At 41.7% G+C, this 22275-nt stretch overlaps 1 protein-coding gene across 6 annotated transcripts in view; it reads left to right on the forward strand.

Annotated features, from left to right (window-relative positions):
- Positions 1–22275, forward strand: part of ANKS1A (ankyrin repeat and sterile alpha motif domain containing 1A) — a 190574-nt gene that overhangs the window by 77984 nt on the left and 90315 nt on the right. For 4 of the 6 annotated variants that reach the window (XM_032253471.1, XM_032253472.1, XM_032253474.1 and 1 more), the window contains exons 3-10: positions 2054–2210; positions 4688–4750; positions 12722–13018; positions 13785–13860; positions 14146–14247; positions 14362–14463; positions 16078–16274; positions 20103–20195. In XM_032253471.1, coding sequence (XP_032109362.1) covers positions 2054–2210; positions 4688–4750; positions 12722–13018; positions 13785–13860; positions 14146–14247; positions 14362–14463; positions 16078–16274; positions 20103–20195 — 1087 coding nt within the window. The remainder of the gene's footprint in view (positions 1–2053; positions 2211–4687; positions 4751–12721; positions 13019–13784; positions 13861–14145; positions 14248–14361; positions 14464–16077; positions 16275–20102; positions 20196–22275) is intronic. The other 2 variants (XM_032253473.1, XM_032253476.1) reach the window with 1 other exon arrangement.

Genomic DNA, 22275 nt, shown 5'->3' on the forward strand with positions numbered 1-22275 from the left:
GTAACTAACTCCTAGATAAGCTGAAAATAGATTGAGTGGTCATGAGAAAGCTGTCTTCTGCTTCAATATTTATTTACTCTCCCTTCTTGCCTGCCATTCTTTCCTCATAAAATTAGCTCTGCACTCAAGAACCCTTTTTAAGGGGAAAAAATACATTAAATGTCCTATGTAATTAAGTAGAGAGAGGTTATTAGGAACTGGGTGGGATTTGTATGGAAAGTTCTCTGGAGAAGGCGTGCTTTGGGGAGAATTTGAGAGAGAAGGCATAGGCTTAAGTGATTGGGCACTGCCATTCAAGTTGCTCAGCAAAGAGGCAGGCATTGTCAGGGAGTATAGTGAGTGGGTTTGCCAGGATGTTGAAGAATGTAAACCAGAGTGTAACAGAATGGAAGGTGTTAAAGGAAAACACCTACTATAGGCAATAAGCAGCAGCAGTATAGTTTTTTGTTTGTTTTTTGTTTTGGGGGCTTTTTTTTTTGAGACAATTTCCCCCTTCATACCCAGGCTGGAGTGCAATGGCATGATCTCGGCTTACTGCAACCTCCGACTTCTGTGTTCAAGTGATTCTCCTGCCTCAGCCTCCCAATTAACTGGGATTACAGGCATGTACCACCACGCTTAGCTAATTTTTGTATTTTTAGTAGAGACGGGGTTTCACCATGTTGATCAGGCTGGTCGCAAACTCCTGACCTCAGGTGATTCACCTGCCTCGGCCTCCCAAAGTGCTGGGATTACAGGCATTGGCCACCGCATCCAGCCAGCAGTGTAGTTTTTATGAGGAGGGGTTATTGGAATCATTTTAGATTTTGCTGAGCAAGGAGCTCCAGGGCTCTTGCCACCTTAGAGTATTTTGTGTTATTTGTCCAATATTTGACCCACCCTAATTGACTCCAACATTTGTCCAATATTTGACCCACCCTAATTGACTCCAAAAAGAGGCAATGGTTGTTTCCTTCAACATTAAACATTTCTAAAATATACTGAATATGATCATTAAGTCTTTTCTGTAGCCATCTTAGATATAGCTAAAAAGAAATCTGTAGAGAACACTTCCTATATATAGTGGGGTGATGTGAATTAAAGTGAATCTTGAACTTAAATGACTATACAGTAGTTTGTTAGCCAAGTTCATTTCCAGATGCTGTTTTTATTTACAATGGGGATTTTCTTTGACCTCACATTCATAGGGATAATGATATACTGGTATCTATTTAATTAGTGCTGTCACCAGGAAAAAAGCAAGTTCCTCTTTCTGGGGATATCAAATGATAACATATGTATCTGGCTTACTTTTGCAATAACTTTTTTTTTTTTTTTTTGAGGCAGAGTCTCACTCTGTCATCCAGGCTAGAGGGCAATGGCGCAATCTCAGCTCGCTGTAACATCCGCCTCCCGGGTTCAACCGATTCTCCTTGCCTCAGCCTCCCAAGTAGCTGGGATTACAGGCACCCACCACCATGCCCGGCTATTGTGTTTTTAGTAGAAATGGGATTTCGCCATGTTAGCCAGGCTGGTCTCGAACTCCTGACCTCAGGTGATCTGCCCACCTCAGCAACCCAAAGTGCTGGGATTACAGGCATGAGTTACTGTGCCTGGCATGCAATAATTTTTATTTTGCTTGGCCTCTCCGCTTTCAGCTCCCATATCACTAAATGCTCTGAATAATGTGGTGAATAATGATATTTATCTTGTATGATTACTTTTATATATTCAACACCTGAATGCTGTTTAAACATCAGAAACAAGGAAACATTGCCAGGTTTAGACAAAGAGTCCAGACATTTTCAAAGTAATAGAAAATAGATTACCAAGAAAGCCTAGACAGAAAGGTGATGAGTCAGCATAGCATGGCTTACGGTGGTTCAACTGCGTATCAGCAGCTGTACAAGTAGCTCATGGAATAAAAGGAAAAGCCTGGGCAGTGAGCTCAGGTAAAGACACGGGAGCCAAATGAGACATCTACGAAAGGGCTTTGTGCCATACAGGTGTAAAGAGCTGTTAGCTGGAAAGGCTTATGAGTTCTACAAACTCATGATTGATTTTTGCCTTCTAGGGATGTGGTCGAGGTTCTTCTGAGGAATGACGCACTGACCAACGTGGCTGACTCTAAAGGCTGCTACCCACTGCATTTGGCAGCTTGGAAAGGAGATGCCCAGATAGTGCGGTTGCTTATCCATCAAGGGCCTTCACACACCAGAGTCAATGAACAGGTCGGAAGGAAGGGAGGCTTTCCTCTCTCCATTCAGCTATAACCAGAGGTGGCAGCCCCATCACCATCTTAGCCCCATAGTTCAAATCTCAAAGAACCAGCTCCTTTTTTAAAAAAATTTGTTTGATAATCAGTTTTTAGCAAGGAACCACCTCTTCCATATCCTAAATGTGACTCCCCTCTTCACAGTTCTACTCCTCTTAGTAGATCTTATACTATGAGGGTGTATTTTATATGCATTTGACTCATGCATATTTGGACTAGTACTATAATAAAAACGTATATACAGTCAGCCCTTTGTTTCCAGGACCTCCCCATAGATACCAAAATCCAAGAATGCTCAAGTCCCTTATGTAAAACGACAAAGTAACATAGCTCTGTCTGTGGGTTCTACATGTGCACATTTAACCAACCATGGATGAAACCTGTGGATATGAAGGGCCAACTGTATTCACTTTATTTACAAAATTTGAAATAATGCAAACCTTACAAAATTGCATAGAGTCACTTTCAAGCTGCTGAGCTTAATTAATTGTAGGCCAGGTGCGGTGGCTCATGCCTGTAATCCCATTACTTTGGAAGGCTGAGGCAGGAGAATTGCTTGAGGCCAGGAGTTTAGGACGAGCCTAAGCAACACAGCAAGGACCCCCACACCTGCCCTGACGGCCCCTGTCTCTACAAAAAAAAAAATGCCTATAGATGTGTGGCACACACCTGTAGTCCCAGCTACTCAGGAGGCCTAGACAGGGGGATCACTTAAGCCCAGGAGTTTGAGGGTGCAGTGAGCCATGATTATGCCACTGCACTGCAGCCTGGGTGACGGAGTGAGACCCTGTCTCAAAAATTAAATTGTGTTTATGCCATTGACATGGCAATGTAACTTTTCCAGTGTTTGTCAATACTGTGTAAACCATGCTGTTGTTTTACATACATCAGAACTTGCAGCAGTGGAAGTACTCATGCTAGTGCTGAAAAATGAACTAGCAAATCAGAAACATGTGAGTGGAGGTCAGAGGTGATTTAGTTGAATGATCATTTCCGTGATATCCCCCGATATTAATTTAAGAGTGAGCATACTCCAGTTGCCTGACCATTTGGAAAACAAAACAACAACAAAAAAAGAGTGAGCATGCTTTGAAAAAGCAGAGATGATTCTTAGAAAATGAAAAAGGCCGCATTTGAGCAAAAATAACCTTACAATGGCCATGGATTTAGTTACTCTGAGAATATACTTCCTCTTGTTTACATTTATATCTTTGGAAAAATTGTACCTTAATTATGCAAGTTTTAAACAAGCCTCTTATAAATACAACCTGCTGTCATTCGAGTTGGAGGTTGTGTGCCTGTTTGAGAGGAAATGGGCTTATATGGTAAGCCGTTCTCCCTTTTCCTCTCTCTGCTCTGAACCGAAGCAGATACTTTTCTCAGTTCTTTGAAGAGGGAGATGTTGATCTTTCTCAGTAAGCTTAGGACTGTTTTTCTAATGACTTTGCCGAGAGGGGATTGTTAAATTACCTGTAGGATTAGCTCAAGGTTTTTCCTAAAAAAATAGGAAATCATCCTGGCAAGTCCATCTGTCAGGAGACTCATGCAGTTCTCAGTTAGCTATTAAGAGCATGATTTTGATTCTGAGAAGGGTAGCATCATTCTGAGACATGAGAAAATTAAAATAGTGCTCCCAAATCTCTTGATTTGGAGATTGTGTGTATGTAGCTTAATCAGCCTGCCTTTCCCCTTTTGGGCTGTATTTTCTGGGTAGGTGAGCAACAGACATTTAAAATCATCAATGAGGATGTTTGCTTATAACATTTGGGAATGAAAAGTATCTGTTCAGAATTAACTCTTTAGAATCTAAATGATCTAAATGTAATTTTACTCCTCCTAGCTAAAGTGATCATTTCTCTTCTCTGAAGGAAATGTATAATGAAGTTTGCTTATAACTAATATTCTTCAGTGTTGGAAAGACTGGTCACCCATTAAAGTCCTTCTCATTTAAGAAATTTTCGGCAACCATTTCTAATCCTCTTTGCTCACTTTTGCCTTGAAACACAGCTGCTTGGATTTTTGAGCCACTTGAGTGTGCTAGCTTAACCTGCTCACAGCTGCCTCCTGCCTGGAGTATCGGTTGATAGGTGGGACCCCAACCCAGTGCTTTGAGTATCTGGCAGACAGGTGGGTGGGCAGGAGCTGGGCAAGATGTCTGCAGTAGCTTAAAGACCTTAATGGATCTAGATAGTAGTTACAAGTACTATTGTGATTCATTTTAAAACCATTAATGTGGTTCCAGTAGGATGCTTCAGTTAAAGTGGGGTAAGAGTAAGATGCCCTGGAGATTGTCTTTCTTATTAACTTCCCTTTGAGGTATCCAGAGGGCAGATTCAGGTTGTTCTAGGGTTGGGTTCCCTCAGGGCTGTGTATTGCTTTGATGTATTCCATCCATTTTATCATCACTTTTTTCTTTTCCTCTCCTTTTTGTAGAATGCTCTTGAGATCAAAGAACTCAAAAAGTACGGCCCCTTTGACCCTTATATCAATGCCAAGGTGTGTACTTTGCTGCCAGGAATTCTCTGCATCACTTCTCCAAGCTGTACCTCCTCTTTGGTCCTCTCTGCGTCTGCTCTTGTCCACTCAGGCTCCTCCACATCACACTGACTGTTGTCTGCTTCAGCCCATCTGCTTTTGGCTTGTCTGGGAATGGGAAAATGCAGCTGCAGTGGGTTTTGGCTTTATTTTTAAAACCCATACTAATTTGGGAAAGGACGGGTGGCTTTTTCTAGAATATTTGAAAAGGCAGGAATGGGGAAATAGAAGGGACCATATTACATGCTTAATTTACTATTTGGATTATTAAAATTTTTTAAATGAAGTTAAGAGATAATCAGACAAATTATCTTTTTAAATAAGCATAGAAAAAAATGATTAAATTGTACTTCCTGGAATTAAAAAATTATTTTTGGCCTGTTTTTATATGTCTTTTGAAATGGAATCTGATTTTCAGGTTTCAATAGCTAATGACGGAGATGTGGGGGAAAGGACATGGGTGATCCATTTTATTCCTTTAAAAGCTGTTGCCTGCCTCTCTCTCGTTTCCTGGAGTTTGTGCATCTCTCTCTGATGCTTTAAAACCATGGCCCAGTATCTTCAGCCATTTGCTTCTCTCTGCTTGATCACTCTTAACCCATGAGGGGTTCTGAAACAGGAAATGATGTTGCAGGACCAAGGTGGGCACCTGCCTTAGTCTCCCTCCCCGTGAGGCTGGAACAAAGAGTAGTCTGATGGGTCTAGTGATGAACAGCCCAGCCCTGCCTGCCCTTCAGCCTTTTACCACATCTGAGCGGCGGAGCTTGTTCATTGGGTGATGGTGTTAGCCCGTTTCCTTGGTGCTCTCAACTGCTGGTTGTTTGATCAAAGATTTTATTCAGATGAAGTTTGCTTTTTGGCAACAATCTGGAGTGTCCTTGAGACACTGCATTATGCACATTAGCTACCTTTTACTTGCTCTGACAACTGCTGCAATGGGAAAGAGAAACATAAGGTACTTCAGATATTTCATGCTTTTGAGAAATACTGATTTAGCAAACGAAGCCCCCTATGGGCTGGACCTAGGAAGGCCCTGTAGGAGATCTTGTTCAGCTGTTGGGTCTTAATGGTAGAGAAGCAATTTGACCTTAGGTAGTGGAGCACATCAGCTTTATTTTCGTTTACGCTTTCTTTCCTCCTTCCCTTCCCTTCCCTGTTCCTTTCCTGTCCTTTCCTTTCTTTTCTTTCTTTCTTTTATTTTAGAGAGGGTCTCCCTCTGTTGCCTAGGCTGAAATGCAGTGATTGGCCTACTCTTAAATTCTGTTTTTCTAGTCTTCAGAATAGGAAGATACACTTATCTTAGTTTTTTTGTTTTGGAAGTAGAGTGATAGAGTGGAAAACTCATAAGTCATAGGCTTTCATGTCAGACCAGAGTTTAAGTTCTGGGATGCTATTTAGTGGTTTTGTTGACTTGAACATGTTACTTAATTTCTCTGAGCTTCAATTGTCTGTTTTGTAAAATGTGACACTACCATCTACCTTGCTGGATTGTTTTGGAGTTTAAATAAGATAATGTACATAAAGTAAAAATCTCTCATAGCTAGTAATATTTGAGATACCAATGTTTTTAAAGTGTATATAATGTATTTCTGCAAAGGCATTTTTGGAATCTGTTCCTGTTACTGGTAGGTGGCACTTAATGAAACATTATTCAGTTAGTCTATTCAGGATTTTCTTTTATGAGGAGGAAACTTGAAGTGATTGTTTTCCCAGTAGTGGTTAGTTTAGTGGGCTTATAAAGCTTTGATAAAGCATAAGACTTTGGTTCTTGAAAGTACATTTTCCTATCCTTTAATTTTGCACGTATAAAATAAAATTAGTTTAAATGTAGTAAGAACGTATTTCTTTGGAAATAATTCCCTTTGCCTCTACCCTGAAAGGCCAATTGATGCAAACTACATTAAGAGTAAAGCTGGCCAGGTATAGTGGCTCACACTTATAATCCCAGAATTTGGGAGGCTGAGGCTGAAGATTGATTGAGCCCAGGAATTTGGGACCAGCCTGGGCAACATAATGAGACCCCATCTCTAGAAAACATAAAAAATTAGCCAGATGTGGTGGCATATGCCTGTAGTCCCAAATTCTCGGGAGGCTGAGGCAGGAGGATTGCTTGAGCCCAGGAGGTCAAGGAGGCTGCAGTGAGCAGTGATCACAGTTACCTGGCCAACCAAGTGAGACCCTGTCTCAAAAATATGATAATAATAAGAGAAAGACAGACAGAGAGATAAAGCTGTTTGGCTTGTGCTGAGAATGTAAACTCTTCTTGAGCTGATTCAAATGTAACCTCCCTTGGCCTGGAGCGGTGGCTCACGCCTGTAATCCCAGCACTTTAGGAGGCTGAGGTGAATGGATTACTCGAGGTCAGGAGTTCAAGACCAGCCTAGCCGACATGGTGAAACCCCGCGTCTACTAAAAACACAAAATCCCAGGTACTCTGGAGGCTGAGGCAGGAGAATCAGTTAAACCCAAGAGGCAGAGGCTGCAGTGAGCCGAGTTCATGCCACTGCACTCCAGCATGGCCAACAGAGAAAATTCTGTCTCCAAAAAAAAAAAAAAACTGACCTCCCTAGGTTTTATCCTGACTCAGCGGATTTTTATGGATCTGGCTTATGTCTAGGACTTGTTTTGTTAAAGTATTTTTAAATGCGAAGTCTTGTCAGGCACCTGTACAAATTAAGACGTCTCAGATGGCTTTTTTTGGGAGCAGAAGTAGTTTTTAGGAGGCTTCCTCTTCTTCAGCATTTGGGGCCTTTCCTTTTTCAACAAGTCAGTGTAAACCAGCCAAATGTAAATTATCCTTAGCTAAGGCAAAACCATGAAAATCGCTTCTTTTTCCCCTCTTAACAATTCTTACTTAGTCTGAGTATCATAAAATGAGTAACAAATTAATATTAGGGCAGATCTATTTTTTTGGTACATTTAAAATTATTTCACAGTCTTAGAACTGAAAGAGCCTTGAAATTTTATCTAGAACAGTTGTCTCCAGATTTGAGCAACCTTTCTGGTTGCATTCGAATCACCTAGTAAGCTTCCAAGAAACTTTTTATTTAAAAAAACTTCTAACTTAAAGTTGTAAGAATAATGCCATGAACTATAGTGTACTCTTCTTGATACTCCAGTTGTTAACATTTTGCTACATTTGCTTTTTCTCTTTCTGTGTGAATATAAATATTCCAATTATGGTATGTTTTTCTAGGGCCTATACTTTCATGCTGCAGATAGCTGTAGGCCAGGTGTCCCTAACTTCAGCATCTGCCAACAAGGGATAAGTGTGCAGTTGGGCTGTGAGCACCAGGAGACTAGGAGGTGATATCCTGAAATAGTTCCAAGAGGAGGAAGGCCAGGAAAAAGATTTTTGTTTGTTTGTTTTTTTGAGACGGAGTCTTGCTCTCTCGCCCAAGCTGGAGTGCAGTGGTGCTATCTCAGCTCACTGGAACCTCTGCCTTCCAGGTTCAAGCAATTCTCCTGCCTCAACTTCCCAAGTAGCTGGGATTACAGACGTGTGTGTGTGTAGTGTGTATATACGCACTACACACACACACACACACAATAATTGTCACTGATGAAACATTTGATATTAAGTCATGGAGATTATGACCCTTTGATCCTGAACACTTCCATTTTGGTATTAGTTAGTTCTTTGACCTAAATCTCCTAAGAAGAAGGACATTCACTTACAAAGCCACAATACATTTATCACATTTAGAAAATTCAATATTGATACGATACTGTTATCTAATATAGAATCCATGTTCAAATTTTACCAGTTGCCTCAAAAATGCCCTTTAAGAGCAATTTATGATTGAGAATCCAGTCCAGGATCACACGTGTTAATAATATGGAACAGTTCCTCGGCCTTCCTTAGTCTTTCATGGCATTGATGGTTTTTAAGAGCACAGGCCAGTTGTTTTGTATACTGTCTTTCAGTTTATCTTGGCCTGTTGTTTCCTCAGGATTAGATTCTGGGTATACATTTTAGGCATACAAACCATAATGCCACGGAAGTGGTATTATATACATTTTAGTGCCTTGCATCAACGAGGCACATGACGTTGATTTGTCTCATTCTTGATGATTACGATTGATTGCTTAAGTTGGTGCCTGCAAATCTAGGGTTGGACCTACTACTAGTTTTTTTGTTTTTGTTTTTGTTTTTGTTTTTTAGTTCCCATGTGATTCTAAAATAAAGCTGGTTTGAGAACCACCAGTTTAGGCCAACTTTCCATGTAGAGGAGGAATCTTTCCCTCTGTCACTTGAAAGGTGGACCCGCTACCCTTTATTTTAAGTATTTTCTTGTTTTCCGTAATAACAAACAGAACTCATTACTATTTGGCAGCCTGTTTTTGGATTCCATTGAGTTTTGGTTTCTTAAGTTTGGCTGGTATCTATCTTCCTAAACCTTCCTTTTTTGGATCAGAGTTCTGCTTTCCAGAGCAGTACAGAGTAAATCTAACTCTTCTTCCACATGATGAATTTGCTTTCATTTTTCTTGTGTCATCTCAATCTCAGACCTAGTTTTTCCTTTCTTTCCAATTATGGTATGTTTTTCTAGGGCCTATACTTTCATGCTGCAGATAGCTGTAGGCTAGCTGTCCCTAATTTCACCATCTGCCAACAAGGGATAAGCGTGCAGTTGGGCTGTGAGCACTAAGAGACTAGGAGGTGATGTCCTGAAATAGTTCCAAGAGGAGGAAGGCCAGGAAAAAGATTTTTGTTTGTTTGTTTGTTTGTTTGTTTGTGATGGAATCTTGCTCTCTCGCCCAAGCTGGAGTGCAGTGGCGGTATCTCAGCTCACTGGAACCTCTGCCTTTCAGGTTCAAGCAATTCTCCTGCCTCAACTTCCCAAGTAGCTGGGATTACAGACATGTACCACCATGCCTGGCAAATTTTTGTATTTTTAGTAGAAATGGGATTTTGCCATGTTGGCTAGGCTGATCTTGAACTCCTGACCTCAGGTGACCCACCCGCCTTGGTCTCCCAAAGTGCTGGGATTACAGGCGTGGGCCACTGCAGCCAGCCAGGAAAAAGTTTCTTTACGATTTTCTGCTGCTTGTAGTTTATGCATATATATACATACGTATAATGGATCTATACATTGAATGGAGTCTTCAGATGTATGAGTTATTTATCAGGATGCCTTTTTCTTAGAAGTCCTGACCATAGTAAGGAAAAAATGGAAGTGGGTCTTAAGATGGGCAGGAATGGAGAATTTGTGCAAAAACCTTGGGGGAAACTTGGGCTATTTCCTCTTACTCTCCTTTCTCAGCCCAGATTCATGGTAATAGAATTCTGGGAACTCTGGAAGTATTGTGAGCACCTGTAGTGCAATTTGGACGGTGTGGCAGGGAAACATTCCAGATGATCAGAAGTCTATGCTGCTGCTTCGAATCCCTCCTTTTCTTGTGAGTCCATTAACCAGCACTTAATAAGAGTTTGCTGGGCCTTCCTCTCTGAAGTGCTACTTTGGCAAATCTGAGGTTGGACCTCCTACTAGTTATTTTTAAGCTCCAAAGTAAAGCCAGTTTGAGAATCACTGATAGTTCCTGCCCTGATAGTTGTCAGGCTCATAAAGCCTACGGCAATCAGAGTTTATTGTGATGGCCTGTGTCAGTGATGGATGTGGTCACCATAGGAATAATAAACTTGGGTATTATAGTTACCAGACCATGTCTGGCGTGACTGAAACCTAAGTAACGTGCTCCCTATACTGCGACTATGGGTGTAACTTTCTGCAGAGATGTCGTTAGACCATTTTTAACATGAGGCAGGAAATTTGCCAGTAGTGATTATGACCTTGCCTTTAGCAGGTCTTTGTGAGAACTGCTTGCATTCTGCCAAAAAAGAAATAGAGAAAAGTTTTTCGTTTTTTTTCCTTTGCTGGATGGTTTAGACTTTTACAGTTCTTCAGCCCTAATACATACTTTTTATAAAATCAAGGACAATTTATTCTGGTTGCTGGGAGACAACTTGGATATAAATGAGACAGTAGTATTTGCTTCAGAATAGTTTTTCTGGACTGGAGTTTTAATAAGAATAAGGGGACTTTCTTGGCTCTTTCTATCACACTCATCTTGAGATGTACAACCCAGAGAATCCTTTTAAGCTTCTTTGGGTCACCACTCTGCCCCAGAATTACTCTACAGAAAGATCCTGTGAGTTTTTGTTATTGTAGGTGTTGGTTCATCAAGAGAAAGTGATAGCCAACCAGAGAAATGTTGAGTTAAAAAAAGAGAGAAACTGAAGAGACAGCTCTAAGTTTGCTTAGGAAACTCATACCATAGCTTAATAGGAAATAGGCCTTCAAAATGGGCATCCTAAAAGGTTTGTTTGGGACAGGGAAGACCTCAAGGACTTGCTTTCTGCCCAGCATTTCCCCTTCCTCCAGACTTTGAGGTTACATGGAACTTGCTGCTTGGGGCCCAGTCATATCATAGGAGGCCGTGGCTGGAAGGCTGGCTGCATCCTCTGGCCAGTGAAGGCTGTCTGCACCTTCCTGGCATCTGCTCTCCTTAAGTTGTGTTGGAGCTCATTGCAGCTTCCTCTGCATCCTCTGTTTATTTGTGTGCATTCATCTTTGCATGTGTCCTGTTACTACTTTTTCTGTCCTTATTTCATTTAAACATTTTTCTCACCTTTTGGGGACTTGCTCCCAGCAGCTGTGGATCTTTCTGGTACACTTGGTAGAGTTGGAAAAAATGATGCAGTCAAATGCCAGATCAAAAGCAGATGGAATTGCATGCATGTTTGGGTAACTCCTAATCCATTACTTTTAATGTTATTAGTAGAATTAAAGCAATTGCAGAAACATTTAATTTTGACCTTTTGGCCACTGAAAGGTGCACAATATTGACTTGACTGACAAACCCCCTCTTAAGTTTTCTTTTCCAAAAGTAGCAGAAGCCTCCTGGATAAATTTAGTAATCTTGTGGGAGAATTATTTTCATTAGTGCTTCTCAAAAAGGAGAGGTCATGAGAATTACTTTATTTCTGCTCCAGTTATACAGTCAGTAGTAAAAGAGCATAACTGGAATGACTAACATTTTGCTTCTCATGGTTGATAAAGCACAAAATTCTCCCATTTTATCTCAAATTCTGTCTTTAGTTTGAAACAAAATTGGCCTTAGAGGACTGTGGGTTGCGAGCTTGAATTGATAGCAATATTACGTTTGAATATTTTGCACCTCTCACACAAAACATGGCAGCGTTTACCTCTTCCTTACATAAGAAACACCTTCCTGTGCTGGCTGCCATTTTAATGAAGTAGATACTGCATGCGTTGATTGGTGCAGGCTCCTGGAGTAGGCGCAGTGCAGCGGCAGGGTCCCCTATTTCTCTGTGACTGAGCCCGAGTGCTTCCTTTCCCTGGAAATGGCTTTTGGCTGATACCTTGAGCGATTTTTAGTCTGCTCTGTTACTTTTACTGTTGGCTGATTGATTTGCATGCAAGAAGCTACACAGATGACAAACTTTTATTAAAAAGCTTATGTGTAAGGCAATGGATGGTTGACAAATCCAGAATCAGAACCATAGGGTTGATTACATATAAATTCTAAAACCAATTGAAGTTTAAACTGAAACAATAGCAGTGATATTATCGGTATTCATTCTGCCAGGGCTTCCACCAAATGCCTGCCACATTCCGTTGTTCACTGTCCTTACAACTTGGAGACACTTCCTTCATGGCACACAGGGGATTGCCAGTGTATAAGAGATGACTTCCCCCCTCTCACAGTCACTGGGGGAAGGTGTCGCTGATTAGAGCAGCCAGGCTTGTTTGTTCAGGAAGATGCCTGGATTCTGACTTTTATTAGTCCCCAAGTATTGCTGCTATTTTTCTCATTTAAATTTCAGTGGTTTTACATGTGATTGTCCCAGTCAGGTGCCCAGCTGCCAGTCAGCTTTCTGATGTGATCTGCTTGTTAACCCTTTAGAACAATGACAACGAGACAGCCCTGCATTGTGCAGCGCAGTATGGCCACACAGAGGTGGTGAAGGTGCTCTTAGAGGAGCTGACGGACCCCACCATGCGCAACAACAAATTCGAGACCCCTTTGGACCTGGCAGCACTGTACGGGCGACTGGAGGTGGTGAAAATGCTCCTTAATGCACACCCCAACCTCCTGAGCTGCAACACTAAGAAGCACACCCCTCTGCACTTGGCAGCAAGGAATGGCCACAAAGCTGTGGTCCAGGTCCTCCTCGATGCCGGCATGGACAGCAACTACCAGGTAGCAGGGTGGGTGGGGGCTCCTCCAATCTCAGGGGACTCAGTCATTTTGCAGAAGGCACTAGTACCATGCTGCTGGGCTGTGCTCTTTATTTAGCACGTTTCACATCATGTTTCAGATGCTTCCATTTGTTGAATCATTTTAACATGAAACTTTAAAAACAAATGAACTCCTCAAGTGAGTCTATTTTTTTTGTTTCTTTTCAGGGGGCAATCTGTAGTCATTAAACTCTGAAAAGATGTGCTTGTGGACTGTCTCTCAAAACCAGAAAAATTTCATTATCTTCCTATCCATGTGTTCCCACTGCCATCATTTAGCGCCTCCAAAGTCTCATCAGCTGACATTGCCAGCAAGTTATGCCACATTTCCTTTCTTTGTTAGCCTTTCCCATTGAGCTGAATGATTCCTTAGCCTTTGTGTTGACCAAACCACATTTGAAGTGAGGGTGTTTCTCTTGTACTTTCCTTCTCATTACTCCTTCCACCCAGGAAGGTAGAATTCTGACGCCTTTCACCAGTAGATGGCTCTAAGAGTAACTGTTCAGTTATTCACACGTGGCCTGCCTATGTCAAAGACATGGCCTTGATGTATGGGCCACAGTCGTGATTTTGGAATCCACATAAGAAAGGTTGGAAAGATAATGACAGAGGGCTTTGTGTGGTTTGTTTTATTTTGTGTCCCTTCTTGTCTGTGTCCCGTTTGTCACGTGAAGCCGCACCAAACTGTTCTGATGACATGCCGCTCTGCGCTCTCGTTTGCTTTCCAGACGGAGATGGGCAGTGCTTTGCATGAGGCTGCTTTGTTTGGCAAGACCGATGTGGTGCAAATCCTGCTGGCTGCAGGTGAGAGGTCGGCAGCGCTCTTGTCTACACAGCATGCTAGGGTTGGGATTGTTTCTCCCTAGTCCCCTAGGGGGATTTTTGCTGGCTATGTTTGAACTCAATGTATGTGTATTTCCACTGGTTGATCACAAGTGTGTAAACTGTTCTTGAATAGCTGGATTAAATGGCTTTGGATGAAAAATGTTGGTCACGCTGCTGGGAGCCTTAGATGTCCTAAAATTTGACCTTTTTGGAGGCTGACTTGAAAATGCTCACTCCCCTGGTCCACCTGGTGTGCCTTTCTAGGAATTGACGTCAACATAAAAGATAACCGTGGACTGACTGCCCTAGACACTGTTCGGGAACTGCCTTCTCAAAAGAGCCAGCAGATAGCAGCATTAATTGAAGGTATCGTCCTCTCTCCCTGTCTGGGTGACTAAGGGACACACGAATGAAACCAAAGCATTTGTATTTGGTGCAGCTTTTTTTTTTTTTTTTTTTTTTTTTAATCTTTCCATGTAGATCACATGACAGGAAGAAGAAGTACAAAAGAAGTAGATAAAACCCCCCCACCCCAGCCACCTCTCATCTCCAGTATGGACTCCATATCGCAGAAGTCTCAGGGTAAGGTAACTCTCCCCTATCAGTAAAGGGGTGTTCAGCTTGGAAACAGTTGAACATTTGTGGGCAGAATAGAAAAACATTAATTTAATAATTTTGGGGGGTTGTGAATACTTAATAAGTTTATATTCAGTTCATTTTGGGCCAACTGCTATATGAAGTTTTACTGGACATCGTTTATGCATTGGATTGTGGGCCTCTTCTATTTTGTTTTAGCCGCCACTTTTCCAGTTGGCTCTGTGAGATCTATTCTGGGATGTGTAATAGCGAGGATCATTTCAAGATGAATTCAAATCTCAGTGAAACATTCTTTTTCTAACACACAATGTAGTGCCTTGTGCATAGTTGACCAGTAATAAATATTTAATGAGTATCATCTGGTTGTTGGTGGATACATGGTAAATTTGGATAATATATCATTTGGCCAACAAATGTGGCCTGAATGGGAGCTTGGGGAGCCCAGCCTATCTGTCAGTAGTCAGGATCCACCTTTTCAGATATATTTAGCAGCTTTCTGGGTCCTTGATGTGATGAATACAAAGATAGAATAAAGACTGACACCTTTCCCCAAATATAGATCACAATAAAGAAGGCTAGAAAAAGCTAAAAATGCAAAAGGGAAAGGGATTTCCCAGACAGGTGCAGAGAGATAAGGGCTAAAGGGTACCCAGCTCTCTGTACTGTGGAGTCCTTGTCTCCCTCCCACATGCACTTTTTTTCTTGACCTGATAATCTGCTAGTAATGGGATTAGTAGTTCGCTAACCTCTCAAGGATTTTACATTTATAGTTTAGTTTTTTTTTTTGAGACAGAGTCTCGGACTGTCGCCCAGGCTGGAGTGCAATGGTGTGATCTTGGCTCACTGCAGCCTCCGCCTCCTGGGTTCATGTGACTCTCCTGCCTCAGCCTCCCGAGTAGCTGAGATTACAGGTGCACACTACCACATCTGGCTGATTTTTTGTATTTTTAGTAGAGATGGAGTTTCACTATGTTGACCAGACTGGTCTCAAACCCCTGACCTCATGATCCACCCACCTAGGCCTCCCAAAGTGCTGGGATTACAGGTGTGAGCCACCACACCTGACCTATAGTTTTGATTATTTACAGGCAACCCAGAGTTGCCTGGCCTCTAACAGTTGGTAACTTTGCAGAGTCATACATTCGGATTGCAGGTGTTTTGAGGTTGATAGTTGTCTAACAGGCCAGGCTAACACCTGCACAGACCTCTAGCTCAGAAAGTCTTTGCCATCCTCTATTTTGCTTGAGCATGTGGAGGCTCTTATTAAGGAATATAGGGGTAACTAAGTTTTTCAGTTACACTTTGCTATATTTTATGGGTTAAGTTTATGTTATTACGGTATTTTGGGACTTTATAAAGGTCTTTATAGATGTCAGTGGTTTTTCATACTGAATTAGAGAAAAACCTATTTAGATCTCAGAGTATGAAGAACAGCTGAAACTGTATGTATTCTTGTCCATGGAACAAAGTAATCATTTTCTTGCTCTGGGTTAGTGTTTGTGACCGCAGGTGACTAAGAGGCTTTGGGTTGCTGCAGTGGTTGGAACCTGAGATTCTGCTCCCCTTTAGTGACTCTCTTGCCCTCCAACCTCCTCTCAGGTGACGTGGAGAAAGCAGTGACTGAACTGATTATCGATTTTGACGCAAACGCTGAAGAAGAGGGACCCTACGAAGCCCTGTACAATGCTGTCTCCTGCCATTCGTTGGACAGCATGGCCAGTGGGCGATCATCTGACCGAGACTCCGTGAACAAGGAGGCTGAGGCGACAGGAGTGAAACCTGCTGGAGTGAGGCCTGTATGTGGCCCGGGGCGTACACCTCCTAGGGGCTGTGCTGGCTGGCTGGCCTGTGAGGTGCTGGGGCACAGGGAAGGGAAGTGTGATCCCTGGTGCCAGCTCATGTTTCTGAGGCCTGGAGCCTACTTCTGCTTTTCATCACGGGGCTCTGCTGGGTCTCTCTTGCTGAGTGTGCTAAAACCATACAGACCACACTGAGGTTGAGTTTCTCTTTTTCCAATTTCACTATAACCAGCTCGCATCTTTACGTGACTTCATGGGCCTTAGAGCAAGTTAAAGCATTTTATTTCTATTTAGTCTTAGTGTTGCTTCTGTCTTTGGAATCTTTGCTATATGTTGTCTATTTTCTCTCTGAAAAGCAGAAACATACACTGAAAAAAGCTCACTGAAATGAGCTCCTGTCTGTCCTGAGTACATACTCACCATTCACTTGCCCTCAGAAAGGATTCTCCATTTAGATTGGGGCAGGTTCTGGATTCAACAGGGTTGTAGCAGGGCTTAACATTATATTTATTAATATGTGGCATTCCTATTTTATCTAATTATAATGCCTCCTGCCATTAAGATAATAGTGGCCGGGCATGGTGGCTACACCTGTAATCCCAGCACTTTGGGAGGCTGAGGCGGGCAGATCACAAGGTCAGGAGTTTGAGACCAGCCTGGCCAATATGGGGAAACCCCATTTCTACTAAAAATCCAAAAATATATATATATATATTAGCCGAGTGTGGTGGCAGACACCTGTAGTCTCAGCTACTTGGGAGGCTGAGGCAGGAGAATCGCTTGAACCTGGGAAGCAGAGGTTGCAGTGAGCTGATATTGCACCAATGCACTCCAGCCTGGGCAACAGAGCAAGACTCTGTCTCAAAAAAAGATAATAGAATGAGAACAAGTCTGAATTTTTCCTTCTGAAGGTCTACCTTCCCGTGTTTCTGTTTCTTTCTCTAGTATAGATGCTCCTTGACTTATGATGGGATTATATCCTGATAAAGCCATTGTAAGTTGAAAATCTCATTAAGTCAAAAACACAGGTAATACACCTAACCTACCAAATCCCATAGCTTAGCCCAGCCTACATTAAATGTGCTCAGAATACTTATATGAGCCTGCAATTGGGCACAATCATCTAACACATAGGCTGTTTTATAATCAAGTGTTGAATAGCTCATGTAATTTATTGAATACTGCACTGAAAGTGAAAAACAGAATGGTTGTGTGAGTACCGGAAGTACAGATTCTACTGAATGCTTATTGCTTTCTCACAATGATAAGGTTGAAACATTGTACCATCACAGGCCGGACAGTCTGTACCTGCTTTTACTTCTAGTCTTGTACATTGTTCTCAAGACAGCTTACCCCTGGCTTCTCCCCTATGGTTATGCTGGCAGTGTAGGCCTGAATCGTTGGTCCCACTGACCCTCCTTGGGTTTTGAGCATTGCCCATTAGCTAAACTGGCCATTGCTGTAACACGATTCTTGTGCTAACCTCACCTAGAGACATATTTTCAGGCCTATGTTATTTTTTTCTGTTGGAGGTGCTAGCCCTTCCCTTTTGGTCTGAATCTGGCTTGTGACCACATTGATGATCCTTTGGCTGCCAGGTAACTCTTGTTTTTTGTAGGTGTGCCATGGGAATGGCTTCATGATTCTTGGAGTGTTCTTTTTTGTTTGGCTCCTTACCCTGCCCTGCTATGCCCCGAAACAGCATTTTATTGTGGATCTTGAAAAGGCCCGCAGTCTAGTGGTAGTCCTCCAGAGTTGATGTTATCAAGGACTGTGACAAAACTTGTGAGTGGTGAAAGCCAAGTGCATGTGCTGAGCACCACCAATATAGCGCTTCTATAGACAGTTTGTTCACTTCTTTTGCTTTTAGGCACAACTGAATTAAGCAAATCCAGCTTTAGAGGAAGGTGGTGCTTTAATTGGTACTTACAGGTGGTGCCCATTAGGGGGCGCCGGAGCCTTTGCAAGATGCAGCTCAGGGTTACTGAAAAAAGCTGAGAATGAGTTCCTGTGATTGATTTACACTGGTCTCTTTGTTCCCTCCTGCTCTCTCTTCTGTGCTCCTGAGCAGAAACGGGTGGATGCTTTGACAATTTTACTTGTGTATGTTGTGGCTGTGCCGTCTCCCTGGCCCTTGATAATTAACTATGGCAAAGGGCCTGTTTACATCTTGGTAAACACAATGGATGGTATGCGTAAATTGTCGCTGTTATTTCTAGGCCCTGCTCCAAAGTTTTCACCTTAGAACTAAAGAGATTCGCAGGTATTTCTCTTTCCTTCCAGTGTCCCTGGTGGTTGCTTCTTCTGCAGAAGGCTTCCATATTGTTCGTTCTAGGCTTTTCTTGGCCTTAGGAAGGCTTTAGGATGAGTTCTCTTTGTTGTTGTGTTTCGTTTTTTTTCCCCTCAGCTACTTGGTGTCCCAAGGTTGCTGTTCCCTTCCTTAAAAGGTGGCACTGGGACCAGGTTCCTGCACTTCTGGAGCAAAGACGGGTGGGGAAAGTGGGACTTAGTGGGAAATTGGATATAAATAGTTTTGTTTGGCTTGAACACACAAACTTGTTTTGAAGTTGTTGCCATTGGGCAACCATCTGGTTCCAGGGTCTGTGGGAATGACCGACTTATCAAGACAGAACACTGAGCAGTGAAGCCTGATTTAAGAGAAAGATTATGGATGCCAACATGCTAATGCTGGTAGCTCCTGAAGCATGAGAAACATCTTTCCATGTAGATTTTTCTTGGGCTCTTGCGTAAGTCAGCATTCTCTGCTCTGGCTTTCTGAAATACTCCTGTTTTAACGACATAGTGAACAAACCTACAAGCCAGGGAATAAGCCTGCAGAACAGCTCTTGTTTGGGTGCCCCACTCCCTTTAGTAGGAACACTGATTCTCAAGCATGAGCAGGGCTTTGGAATATAAGCAGTGGCCCTGCAGGTCCAATGGCAAATATCTCTTCAGCATTCAGCTTTCCTTCATCAGGATCATCCTGTGTATTCCTGAAATTGTTTACCCATGGTCTAACTTATCCTGTGTCACCTCCTCAGTGACTTTCTTATTCTAGAGCAGGGGTTGGCAAACTATAGTCCGCAAGTGTGTGTTTTTGTCAACAAAGTTTTATTGGAGCACAGCCACACTCGTTCATTTACATATCATCTGTGGCTACTTTTTCTTTATAATGGCAGAGTTGACTGCAAAGCCTAATATATTCACTATATGGCCCTTAAAGAAAAAGCTTCTTTTCCTTTTAAAAATGGGTTTAGATGAAATAGAGTTTTATATAATACTTGATATTGAAGGAGGCAACTGAGGATAAGAGAACAGTTTCAGCATTTCGCTAATAAATGGGAATAGCCAGTATCAGGGTGTTGAAGTTTCAACAGGAATTAATGTTTCTGTCCTTGATTACTTTCCTCATTACTTCCTCAGTAACCTGGATTCGTTAGAATGAATTTCACAGGTTGATTTCTTTTGATCCAGTGCCACTGATTTTCCTAAGGTAAAGTTTCATGTATCAATATTATGAAGGACATTTTTTAACAAGGCAGTTATGTGTTTTCAGTACTGGCATTTCTCACTGTGGTCTAGGATATGAAAGAGGTGTTTATGATCTCTGCTACAGACATCAAAAACCGTAGAGTACGCTAATTGAATTGTGTATGTGTGCACAGAGTTCTCCATCTGTTCAGAGACTAAACCTTGACTTTAGTCTCTCAAGGGAGTTCCGTGCATTATTCTTTTTCATTTCCAAGGGCTAAGATGAGGACAAACCAAAAAATCAGATGTTTGAAAAAAAGATAGCAAAATGTTTATTTTTTTTCTCTTCTCCAGAGGGAACGTCCACCGCCTCCAGCAAAGCCACCACCCGATGAAGAGGAAGAAGACCGCATAGATAAGAAGTATTTTCCCTTGACAGCTTCTGAGGTAGAGGGTTGCGGGTTTATTCCCATCGCTGAAATTTGAGTTTGTTGAAAAGTGCATCAATGTGTGCTTTAAAAGACTTTGCTTTCTCATCAGCTCTTCGAATTATAAATCTGTATTATGTGTACCGGTAATCTGGAAGAAGACCTTTCAAACTCACAAAGAATTTTAATATAGCTCTCACAGACAGGCCCATTATTGATCTACCATACCACACAGAAAGTAAAGCGTACATTTTCTCCTGGCTCCAGTCAGCTAAACAGTCTCATTTCTTGCTGTTAAGCCTCTTGTCTTTTAATACAAGATGTAGAGCTTCCCTTTAATCACTGTTCCCTAGACTGTGCCTGATTAGCAAGCTTTAGTGCTTCTGCCCCAAACATCTTATTCCTGTTTCTTGTATTTTTTCCTGTTCATTTCACATGAAGACTACACCAGGACAAACATGAATTGAGTCATGAAGACTCAATTAGAAAAGACAGGAATTACGTGGGATGGCAGGGGCTGGAAGATCAAAGAAGTTTATTTGAAAAGAATAGTCTACCCTTTTGAAAAGGAAATGTTATCATGAGGCAAATAACACAATCACTTAGAAGTGTGAAAAAATTATGTTTTCTTTAATCTTTTATCTTTAAAATGCTCTGCTAACACTTTCTGCCATTAGGAGAATATATTTATGGAATATTTATTGAAAATATATGATTTTAATACTCATTTTGTAGCTTATTCAGTGCCCTATTCTGTAATTTAAAAATCAGCTAATATAAAACAGTTAATTACTCTCATCACTTTGTCCCTAGAAGTTAGAGTTAATTATTTTTTTACAATATTGCCATGGACCATGACAGTTTCTTTTATTCAGTATAAGCATGGAACCAGAAGGATGACTTTAGCTTAACAAAATTTATAAATACAAGGAAGCCCTTTTAAAAATGTAAAAGTCAGTGTTGGAGATAGGGGAAGATTTCTATGCTAGGTACAAATTCTGTGGTTAATTCTTTCCTTTAATTACAAAATTCTTATAATGTCTCATCTAAGGGTTTCTAGATTTGCAGCCTCTTATTATCACCTCTGGATAATAATACATTTCTAGTAGATCCAAGTGCATGCAATAAATCCTTCCATATTTTTTTTTTTGAGACACTGTTTCACCCCTGTTGCCCAGGCTGGAGTGCAATGGCATGATCTCGGCTCACCACAACCTCCTCCTCCTGGGTTCAAGCTATTCTCCTGCCTCAGCCTCCCAAATAGCTGGGATTACATGCATGGGCCACAACGCCCAGCTAATTTTTGTATTTTTAGTAGAGACAGGGTTTCTCCATGTTGGTCAGGCTGGATTTGAACTCCTAACCTCAGGGGATCCACCCGCCTCGGCGTCTCAAAGTGCCAGGATTACAGGCGTGAGCCACCGCGCCCAGCCCTTCTGTATTTTTATATAAATAGAAGTTTGCCTCATTACCCCCCACTTTTATTTTTTTAACAAGGAAAAGCCTAAGAATAAGGAGCATATTCATTTGGGGCTGGGTTTCTATAAATGCCTTCTGCCCCTCCTTAACAAAGACTTGAGTTTAAATCCATAATGCTTGGGCAAGGCTCTTAAAGAAACACTGGATTATACTCAGAACTTTCTACTCTCCCAAGACTTTCTAAAGCATACAGTGTGGCAATAACACAGTGTCAAGAAGTGGTGGCTGGGAGAGAGAAGGGGGAGATCTCCATATTACTCTCCTAGGTGGGAGAGTTTGAGGTGTATTTTCTAGAACTTGCTTCTGAATAGCCTGGAATTCTGGATCAGTTGGGCCAGCATAGTCAGCTTTTGGAAGATGGCGAAACACCGAATTTGCTAATGCTAACTCCCTGGTGATTATAGGTACATGATATAGAGGTGATATGGCCTGCATATGATCCAGGCAGATTTTGTTCATATGCTGTAGTGTGAATGGTTAAATCTTCTTCAAAGTGTACTAATGCGTATATTTTTTTGGACTCTGTGGCTTTTCTCCATCTTTTCTTTTACTGTTAAAGCTTTAATAACCTAGACGCTGTCATATCTCAAGAGACACTGACTTCATCAAACGTAGGCTTT

The sequence above is a fragment of the Sapajus apella genome, unplaced genomic scaffold (genome assembly GCF_009761245.1).
Source record: "Sapajus apella isolate SASKATOON/1434 unplaced genomic scaffold, GSC_monkey_1.0 scaffold83, whole genome shotgun sequence".
Taxonomy (NCBI): Eukaryota; Metazoa; Chordata; class Mammalia; order Primates; family Cebidae; genus Sapajus; species Sapajus apella.